This window comes from Leptinotarsa decemlineata, unplaced genomic scaffold, assembly GCF_025532065.1.
Source record: "Leptinotarsa decemlineata unplaced genomic scaffold, Ldec_3_MD MMD2_tig00026316_RagTag_RagTag, whole genome shotgun sequence".
NCBI lineage: Eukaryota > Metazoa > Arthropoda > Insecta > Coleoptera > Chrysomelidae > Leptinotarsa > Leptinotarsa decemlineata.
Genome location: NW_027412685.1, coordinates 3943007 through 3954732, shown reverse-complemented (window position 1 = coordinate 3954732; position 11726 = coordinate 3943007). Strand labels below are relative to the sequence as shown.

Below are 11726 nucleotides of genomic sequence, written 5' to 3'. Positions count from 1 at the left end.
AAACTATCGAAATATGTGACTTCTTTCCCACATTTTTTATATGCCACCCAATGTGTTCCTGGTCCACTTATTCCATCTAAATTAACAATAGCTGTCTCGTTTTGTTTTGGACCTGAAGATGGTAATCTATCACGCATAAAAACACCACGAAAATGTGGAATTTTCATTTTTTGTGCATAATAACTGAGATCGAGATCAGTAAGAGGCCTCTGAGGTAGGGGTTCAATCAGTTTTTTGTTTTGTTTGTGGCTTTGTATGGTTTTAAATATAGTCCTAAACCTTTACGGTATGGTTTGAGATATATTCCACTTCCGCGTTTGCCTAATGCTACAGCCTCCATGGTTTTATTGTGACGATTGGCTTCCATTAAAGCCGCTCTGCTGGCTTTTGCCGAATTCACGGCCTTGGTAATACCAGCAGCGGCTCCCGCCAAACTTCCTAGTGCGGATAGTCCAGCAAAAATTGGTATCAATGGTAAAAGTCCACCGATCTTGGGAACAGGAATTATGCGTGGTGTGCGGATTTTCTTCTTTCCACCGGCAGCTTTAAGGTATTTACGTGCCGCCTGCAATGCCACAGTGATAGCTTTTTTGCTATTATTCGTCACAAATTGATTCCCACCAGCTTTCTTCAATACATTTCGCACTTTATGGACTATCCCAGCACCAAATGCAACTTTTTTAATATTATTTTTCTTCGATTGTTTCCTCTTACATTTTTTCTTATTGGTACTACAACCCATGCCCATATGTCTTTTCGCTTTCATAATGTTGGTGACAAGTAATGCAGCTGCTCTTTCCCCAATACTCGCGTCCTTTGATTTAACCCTATTCCAAGCGCTGTATTCAAGTTCTTTGTCGGCTAAATGTCTTGCTGCAAGATCAGATGGATGCTTAGAATATTGAATATCGTGTTTTTTGCATTCAATATCTAATTTATTGATTCCAGGATCGTTACGAGCTAAACGTTGTTTCAATTTTGTACCCGGTCCACAGTATTGATATCCTCCAGGTAGATGTAATTCGAAAGGAAGTTTGTTTATTAAATCATTAACAAAACCACAACCTCTTTTAATTTTACGATCACTTTCAATACGTCCGTATCGTTTGATGGTACACATTGAAATGAATAAGCTAATAACATTTATATAGTCTCCAACCACGGCACGATGCGCATTGTAAAACAGAAAGAAAAGTTTGCTGTAGATAATCTAGATGAGAAATTTGGGTGTGGATTGAATGGACAAAGAGTATTCAGACATGGTCCACTACTTCCATCATCAGTTCGAGGACTCATTATAGGACCTTCAAATTGTGGAAAGACGAATGCAATGATATCACTATTAACACATCCACAAGGATTGAGATTTAGAAATGTGTATCTCTATTCGAAGTCACTCAATCAACCTAAATATCAGTACTTGCGAAGTGTTTTGGAACCTATAAAAGGATTAGGTTTTTATACATTCAGCAATAATGCAGAAATAGTGGAACCCTCCGACGCTAAGCCTAATTCTGTTTTCATTTTCGATGATGTGATATGTGAAAAGCAAGATATTATTAGATCATATTTCTGTATGGGACGTCATAAGGATGTTGATTGTTTTTATCTAGCACAGACATATTCACGGGTACCCAAACAGTTAGTGCGTGACAATACCAATTTCATTATAATGTTCAAACAAGATGAGACGAATTTACATCACATTTATTCAGATCATGTTTCACCCGATGTAACATTCAAACAATTCCAATTGATGTGTGTTAAATGCTGGGAGGATCAATATGGATTTCTAGTAATTGATAAGGATAGAAAAATAGATGAAGGTAGATATCGCAAAGGATTCGATAGTTTTATATACCCATGATCTTGTTTTTGAAACTTATTCGATCACTGAATATTGTAGAGGTCACTTCATCAACGAATTGAGCTATAATTTAAAAAGGGCATTATGAATACAAAAAACGATTCTGAACATAAAAACAATGAAATGAATTTGAAACGTCAACTAGTAGAGACAACAGAAGCTGTCAGACAGAAATTCAACTCTATCAAGAATGATAATATTGAAAATCGTTCGACACTTGAAAGATTGTATGAGCCCATAATGAAACCATTGAATGTTTTATCATCAAACGCTACTTCTAAATCAGCAGTGTTATCACCAAATCGTGGATCTGTTCAATCTACTTCAAATTATCCCATGAGTACTCCAATAGGAAGAAAACAATCTTTTGATGGTGTATCATCTGTGAATAGTGACACGAGCACACTTCAAGACGATATGAGAACAACTCTATTCGAAACACCATCATCGTCCCACATCGATTCCTCGGATCCTGACATCTCACCTGTTATGAATGAAAGTGGTGAAGATGTTTTGATGAAACATTTGAATAATGTAAAATCTAGAAATCCAGCATATGATGGAACATTTGGCGTACGTATGGATCCAATTACACAAAAGCTGAAAATGGGAAGTCTAGTGGTACATTTCAAAGATGGAAACATTTCATTTTGGGATGCTAATAAAGTGAAAAAATATGAATGCGCAGGTAGTCCAGAATTATATGATATGATCTTTTTGAAGAATCCACAAGATGTTGATAATGAAGAAACTCGTCAAGTATATTCCAAAATATTGAAAATAACGAATGCTCCATATAAACAATATCATCTGAAGAATGGTTTTAAAAATACAAATTCTAAAAAATTTCGTGAAGTCATCAAACCACTATTAGACTCACGACAATATCCAATTAGGAGTAGAAGTAAAATTGGTGGAGCACTCAAACGAGTGAAAATGGAGAAAACATATAATTCTAAACCTGCGAATTATGTGTACTGGAATTCACCGAAAGAGTTAGTTGCTCGCCTACGACTATTGGTAGCATCAAAGTCAGCTGGACATACGGACATGATAATGAAATAATTTCAATAATTGAAGAATTACGTGAAGAAGGTATAATATATTAATATATATCCACAAGTAATGATCACTGTCACATCATCATTCAATGCAGTAACATTATCACTTTTTTTCTCTTTAATCATATTGAAATAGAATGACTAATGAAGTAAGTGATATCAAACGACAAGTTGTTAATGAATTACATAGACCTGCAAGACGTAATTTTCGTAGAAGAATAACTACCATCAAAGGTTTTGCAGATCTATGGCAAATAGATCTAGCTGAACTACAACCTTATGCAAAAAGTAATGAAGGATACCGATATATACTTGTAGTAATTGATTGTTACTCAAAATATCTATGGACTGTGCCAGTTAAAGATAAAACAGGTAGTACAATAACTAATGCAATGAAATATGTACTGAAGAAAGCCAAATTTTCCCCTAAACATATACAAAGCGATCAAGGGAAAGAATTTTTTAATAGAAGCTTCTCATCTCTCATGCGAGAATATAATATCAATCATTATTCAACATTCAGCACAAAGAAGGCAGCTATAGCAGAAAGAGTGATTCGTACAATAAAGGCATGGCTCTACAAGGAATTTTCGATGAGAGGTCACCACAAATGGCTTGATATTCTTCCAATTATAACTAGTAGATATAATAATAAAGTTCATCGTACAATAGGTATGGCACCCATCAATGTTGATTCAACAACAAAATTGAAATTCAAGGGTATCAATGGAATTGGAGGAAGACAAAGTAAACCCAAATTCCAATTGAATGATATTGTACGTATAAGTAAATACAAAAATATTTTTGAAAAGTCTTACACTGCGAATTTTACCACGGAGCTATTCAAGATTGTTAAAATTAATAAAACCATCCCAACGACTTATAATCTTGAAGATATGAATGAACAGCCGATTAGAGGATGTTTTTACGAAGAAGAGTTATTACGAACCGAGAATCCTGACGTATATCTGATTGAGAAGGTGTTGAAGAGAAGAAAAAATAAAGTATATGTAAAGTGGTTAGGTCTTCCTAGCGAACAAAATTCTTGGATTGATGAATCAAATATGGTTTAAATGTATCTAATAGTGACTTTTATGAATAAAGTAATATTAAAGTTCATTATTGTTTTCATTTCAATTATAAGTATGTGAATTGAAAAATATTGCAGCGGTAAACATTGCCCCAGCCATTCGCAATGTTCTGTGTATACCAAACCAAATTAATTGTATACTCCATTCCCGCTTATATTTTTCAACTCACGATATTGAAAACACATTATCATTCCCAAAACTAATCGCCGTCACTTTGAAATGCAGTATCCAACTCCTTTTGCCAATTATCTCTCACTGATAATGCCGTCTCATAAAGCTTAGTCGACTGCTCAAGCTCAGCCTGAGCTTGCATTCTCGAACGTTGATGGAATTGCTTATCTTTACCTATTTTTGAACGGAGTTCATCAGCATCTTTAGACATTCTAGCCAATTCAACCTTCGCTAATGCAATCTTGGCATCTAATGCTTCAAGAGTTTCATTATTAGCATTAATAGCTCGCTCACTCTTTTCAAGTTCAGCAATAGTCATCTGTGCCTTTACAAGACGGTATTTTGCTTTCCTTTTCATTTCCCCAAACCGATGGAGGGGACTGAAAGAAGATAGCGGTTCAGCTTTCAAATCACTCTTCATTTCTTTAGGAGTACCTTTTGGCTTCCTCTTCGATCTGTCACTTTTCGTTGCGGGTTTTTTCTGTCGCACAACACTTTTGGATTCTTTCTTTTCTTTAAAGTCAGTGACAATCGATGAAGATGCCTTAGTAACCTTCCTCTTGATTGTTCTAGATTTCTTATCAACACCAAGAGGAAGGGTAGATGAAGAGTGTTTGAGTGATGATAATTGCGAAACGATCGGATTTTCAATAATAATTTGCTCATTTGGTTCTGGCACATCTGCAAAGTTAACGAAGTCGTTAATATCAAAATCATTTATCGAATCTTGACTGGATAAATGTAATACTGGAATATTTTCAAAATCAGTCTGATCGATATCAATAAGTGGTGAACCATCTTCAGCAATCAATAGCGGCATAGAGCTCATGATTATTAAGGTCTGAGGAATGATATGTGATAGCAATAGAATGTGGATAGGAAAGGTGATGATGTTACTGAGACCTCACCATTTATAGAAGAAAATAAACTAGCGCATGCGCTCTTTCATCAACTGGCACATGCGCTCTCTCACTAAACTATTCACGCATGTAACAATCTTTGTCATTCAAGAGGAAAACTTTGTGTTGCATGCATGTATTTTTAAATGTTAGAAAATAATACAAATAAATTCAAAATATATATATATATATATTTATTAATAATAGAGGACAATAACGATAATAAAAAATATAAAATGAAAAATGTTAATATGTCTCTGTGGATGTGGAACGTTCTTTGACTCTATTCCTCAATAGTTGTTGCTCGTGCGTCAAACACCAACATTGAAAAAAATGGATTCTCCTATTGGGGTAGAGTTGACCAACCTTCTCACACAGATCCCAAGTACTTCTACATGCATTGCATACATGATTCCAACAATTCATGGAATATGTATCACAACGCAAACAACGTTGCAGTGGAGTTGGAACGGCAGCACAGGTACCGCAAATATTTCTACAGATACCTATATTGTTAAATATTATAGGTTCGGAACACTTCAGACACTGTAACTGTTGTTGACGATAATCCGATTTTGTTCGCTTCGGTGGATGAGAAGGAGGCGATAGTTGAATCCGCAACACGCAATCACTACACATACCAGTACATGGATTGATTGAATCCTTAGGTCTACTTATTTGACAAAAGTAGCACACAATAGCCCCTGCAATCATCATTGGGTAGACACACACTTTTGGTTTTTCATTCCACTCTTTTGGAAACGGCATTTTACTAATTCGATTAGAAATATTAAGAGATGACTTACAGAAACTCTGAATGCTCTCTCCTACACCTACGATCTCTATTTATACAAATCAACATCATGTGAAAGTATAGTGGGATAACTTCTCCTACTATTCCACTCTAAACGAGTCAAGTGGGAGTCGCATCACCTCCTATATAAGTCGACTTGCAAACCTAGAGTTCATTCATTCACTCTCTACAACTGTGAGCAAACAACAACAAGATGAATTCTGCAAAAATAAATGCTGCATTAAATAGAATATCTGCTGTTGATGAAAACAATTGGATAGACGAATCAGATGATGAGGATGTCAATGTTCCGCTAGAGGAAGTGATAGTTGAAGCAGAAGATGTTGGAGTCGATGAAGATGAGATAGACGAAGTTGAAAACGAGGCCAACCAAAGCGACGAAGATGATGACGTGATGGAGTTTGAGAGGGTCATGGATGAAGAAGGAGATGATGAAGGGATAGAAGCTGACACAACTGAAGGCGATGGTGCTTTGAGGATCGGTATGCGAACGCTCAATGTCAGTGAGACACTGGAAGATCCCTTGGATTTGTATTGTGCAATGGATGCATACGTATTGATCAGCACAATAGATGGAGAGAACAAAAAACTATGTTGGTGCTGCTTTCGGTTTTATTCGCATAGAAACAATAATGGAGGGTGGTATGCCCATGTCAACACCCACAACACTGTCTCAATTATGGAAATGGGACAGAATTGGTGTGAAGCTTGCGAGAGGCCACTAACAAACTTCACCCGAGTATCTACATGTATTATATGTAATAATGTCCAACCTGTGGCACAATAACCGTGGACCTACTGGTCAAAAAAAAAACAACAGCCCTTTTCAGGGCTACATTATTCACACAAACAGTAGTTAGTTGTATTAGTATTCATAGATTATATGACAAATGAATACTTTGACTAATAAAAGTCTAAGTAATTTGTTAGTCTTTGAATATCTATACATTATATGACAAATAAATTACTACTTTGACTGAAAAGTCGATATTTGGAATTTGATAGTCATTGAATATCTATGCATATGATGAGTACTACTTTAAATGAAAGTTGAAGTTGGCATTTTGTCAATCATTGTATGCATATAATGATGAATACTTTTACATACATACATTTTGTTTGAGACTATAATGTTAACAATGGTATGAACCTGTTTCTGTTTGAAAGTATAATGATAGCTCTGAAAAGAGCTATATTTTTTTATTGTTTCAGTCTTCAATTGTAGCCCTGAAAAGGGCTGTTTTTTTTATTAATCCATGCAATGGTATGGACTAACGCTCCTCATCATCATCAGAAACAATGATGATTGTATCATCATCTGTATCTGATGATATACTGATGATGTCATCCTCATAATCATCTGAATCAGACGATATACTAATGGAATCATCATTAGCATAATTATCTAGCTCGTTATCCTCTAGATCGTCTAACTCATTGACATCCATCTCTAACTCTGCCTCTACTTCCTCTTGCATACCTTCTTCCATACGTGCCGGGAAATCATCAGGTAGATCATAGATACGTTGCAGCATTTGTGCAAAATTTGTACTGAAATGATCGAACGTTGAATCTATTCCATGTACCTGGATGGGGCCTGTACTCGTCATAGAACACTCTGGTACACTCATCGGTTCGGTGGTGGAATCAGCACTCGACATTGTGGAAGAATGATATAGAACTGGGATTGATGCTTTATTTATATTGGAAAAAAAAGGAGGGGGTGAAGTGTAAATGTAGAACAATTCAGTGTTTGAAATTCGAAAGCAATAAGAATGACAATTTTTTTGAAATTCTAAGTGATTATTATTATGAGAAACTCTGAGTGATTATTATAAAAAAAACTAATAAGGGAGAGGGAAAAAGACACTGCCCCAACCTCGCAGTGCCTCGTGTACACCAACCAAAAAGTGTGTACTCCGTGGAAGGAAAGGAAAGGAATAGAAAGGATGGGAGAAATGAGGAAACGATTACATATCATCGTCTGAATTCAGGACTTCATCAATCAGGATAGGGGATGGTGGAGGACTATCATCGGACTCATTGTCAGCGTCACCGTCATCATCGTCATCGCTGTCGTCGTCGTCTGTGTTTCCGGACTGTGTATCCCATTCGTAATCATTCCGCCAATCATAGGGATCTGGATAATCCCCATCAGACAGGTCCGCTTGATCGGTTCCAGTAACGTGAAGCACTTGTATCCGATCATCATAAATTATGTCATCATAATCCATCGAGTGAGGTGCCGTCGTGGAGGTAACGAAACCTTCATGGATAGAAGCCCAGTAAGGATGTTGATGCGCTGGGTCACTGTACGGCTCAGTAGTTGAATCAGGTTCCATGTTGAAGGTGGCTGATCAACTGAATATTCCAACAGATAATTCCTACTTTTATACTTTTGAAAGGGAGTGGGGGAGGAGTGGGGAGGAGAGGGGATTAAGTGGGAATGAATTTCAAAAATGACATGAGCTATATTCCATGAAAGAGAAAATTGAAAATACTATATGAATTATATGAAATATACTTATTGATTTCATTATGAAACATATTTTCTTCCCAAGAGATTATTTACAATAGATTAGAGAACACAAAAATTGATGTGAGGTATTTGCATAGAAGAACTTGTAATTGAAATAAAAAAAAGGAAATAATAATGAGACGAAGTGAAGAAAAATGCTCCAACCATCGCATTGTTCAATGTGTACCAAACCAAAACAATGTACACCCTTAATTTCACTTCTTTTTTTTTTATTTTATTTTTATTTCCTAAAATTACAAACATAAACTTAAAACTATCTTAATTAAATATTCCTAACTAACCTAAAACTAATCTTACTACACTTACACTTAATCTATGGGAAAGTTTTTATAAAAGTCACTAACTTTTTATAAGTCTCTATCGAAGAGGTATCTGCTTCACACTTTTTCTCCAGAGATGCATACTTCCGATCTAGTTCGGCTATTACTTTTTCTGCTTCCCTCCGTCGGTTAACAATTTCAGCCATTTCGCGCTTCCTTTTAACCAACGCGGCCTCACTAGCTCGAGAAGCATGTTCTGCTTCCTTACATCTCTGTAGAAAACTGTCCAACATTTCACTAACCTCTCCGATAGGCTGTCGCACTTGTGGCACTAACACTTCAGGATTCGTCACCGGTGTTGCCAGCATCGGCGAAAGCGGCACCACCGACGGAGTGAATACGATGGGAGCCTCCTCCGATGGGGACAATACAACTGGTGGCTCCTCCGGAGAAGGCGCCCTAGGTTGTTCCACTACTGCTGCGGGTGGTGTGGAGGGCCTTAAGCTGTTTGGAGCGGTCGACCAACTACCTGCATAAGGATTAGTCCTATTGCAAGTAGCTCGGTACTTAGAAATAGGACCAACCTTCGCTGCAGGTCGTTGGCAAACCTTCTTTACAGGCCTGACTTCCTCCTCCTCCTCGAATAAGTCAGGGCTGGTGGATCTGCACCTAACTCGCGAAGTGGATGCCTTCTCCTGCTCTGTCATAGGCATGATGGATGCCACAGCGTTATTTAATTCCTGAGTGTTGGATGCCATTCTGAAAATGTAAAATAATACAAAGTTAGTAGATGTAAAAAATTAAAGTACATTGTTAACTTACTCAAACTTAGCTCCTCGTCGTATAGTACACTGCTTCTGGTTGAGTATGGCTGGACTGCTCTGGATGACTGGAGTTGTCGTACTGAATGTAGAAGAACATGCTCCTCGGGGTATCAACATCATTGGGAGTGGAGGGAATGAGGTGGGGGCGTGCATGCGCAATGGTTGGAATATGGTGGGGCGAGAAATGGTAGGAAGTGGGCGGGGTGAGCAATGGTGGGAAGAAAGCGGGCCGCGCTCCGCGCGGCTTACGCCCCAATTCGCTACGCTCGCGCCGGCGCGCTTCGCGCGCCGGCGCGAGCGTAATGGGGCCACCGCGCCGGCGCGCTTCGCGCGCCGGCGCGGTGGCCCCCCACCCACCACCCGGGGGGAGGAGGGGGGGGTGGGGGGTGGGGGGCGGCGGGGCCGCGCTACGCGTGGCCCCGCCGCCCCCCACCCCCACCCGCGCGCTTCGCGCGCCGTGAAACCTAACCTAACCTAACACCTATGACCCTAACCTACAGTATGTATTAATCTAATCTAACCTAACGCGGGAGTAAATTCACCATGTTGGTTCAATTAATACGTCATCTGTTGGTTTTGGTTTTGGTTCTATTATTCTAACATTTGGATCAATGTCCAGTCCTGGATATCCCAGTCCACCTGATGGCCTGACTTTATGGCTTTTCTCCAAAACTTCAACTCTCTCTTCTAGTACATCATACTTTTTCATTGTAGTCCCTGTTATGTTTGACATAGCATCAAATTTTTTATTTGTAGACGCTGTTATGTCAGACATTTTTATGTCCACATCATTTGTAAGTTTGTCAAATTTACGAGTGAAAGTTATCCGAGCCTCTGCAATTTTATCGTCAAATGCTTGACGGGCATCGCGAGCAATATTACCTATTGTGGATTGTATTGCAGCTTGTAGGGCTAGAAGTATAACCTCCTTTGTTCCGTTAATTTCCCCCTCAAGATATGATACAGTTACACAATCACTCTTGTCAATTGGTTCGCTTATATTTTTCAATATTTTTCTTTGCATGTCATAATGACCATCTTTTGTTAATTTAAAACCAATCCCGGGAGGACCTCGAATGACATTACCACCCAATTTTCTTTTTCTACCAAACTTATCGATTGTTTTAGACATTGTGCACTCTACGATGATTCTTTTCAAACTGATATTTCTTTCATTTACATTATGTTATATACTTTACAGTAATTGGTTAGGAAAACAGAAATGAAACAAATAATATTTTTATCATTTTTTATTCATCTAAGTAACTTGGTAAAAGTGATACATATACAACACATAATACAATAATCACAAATAATCACAAATAAGAATGTTCCGGTTTGAAGGAATAAGCAATAATACTTCGAATTATAATTCAATTATTCATCTCTACAGTCAACAAATTGATTAGTTGGTCTAAGGCGCTCTCTTGAGAAAAATAATGAACGATTTCAGACACCCAACGAATGTTATCATTAGGATCATTTCGATAAAATTCTATATCGCTATGACCCCATGGAAGAGTTCGAGTGGTATTCGGAATGATGAATCTCTTGTCGTCATGATACGATAAAGCGACTTTATTTTTCAATTCAGTGTAAATATCATGCAATACGCTTCTGAACGAGTTCATCTTCCTGAATATCATACCTCCCTCTTCAATGATTTTTTCATAGTCTTCACATGTCAATTCATTCTTTATAACAGATCGTTTCACACCTTTGGCCTTCTTCAGTTCACCATCAACAGATTTCACGTAATACGCTTTAGCACCTGTACCGTAAAAGCTGATTATTGGATCATTTGGGAATTCATCTTTGAAATTACCCAGAACTGACTTTGTCACTGGAATATTGAATTGGTTTCCTATTTTATAATTAGATGTATCGAACTTATTTATATTATTTTTGATAAATTCATAGAAATTGTCTGTATTTACTTTGAGAATGAGGGAGTCGGTATCAGTGTAGAGTAAGGACGCATCTTCTCCAAACTCTTGTTTGATACATCCATAGAAAAAATCATACATAACTGTTTTAGATAATTCTAGAATGGAAAATCCTAAATATAGTGGTTTATCATAATGAACTTTTACTCTAGCCAATTGAATGGCAACAAAATTTTCTGTAAAAATAGAGCATTTTTTAAAATTTGGTCGAGATATGAGACAACTAGCACCTATAGTTCTTTTTATATTTTCCC

General features: G+C 37.5%; 1 protein-coding gene across 1 annotated transcript; it reads right to left on the bottom strand.

Annotated features, from left to right (window-relative positions):
• Positions 1-8755: 8755 nt before the first annotated feature.
• On the bottom strand, positions 8756-9858 carry LOC141485331 (uncharacterized). Its single transcript, XM_074181824.1, has 2 exons — positions 9525-9858; positions 8756-9461 (listed from the first exon to the last, which is right to left on the bottom strand). Exons 1-2 carry the CDS (start codon positions 9677-9679, stop codon positions 8756-8758), a joined length of 861 nt encoding a protein of 286 aa, XP_074037925.1. The 5' UTR covers positions 9680-9858.
• Between the last annotated feature and the right edge of the window lie 1868 nt (positions 9859-11726).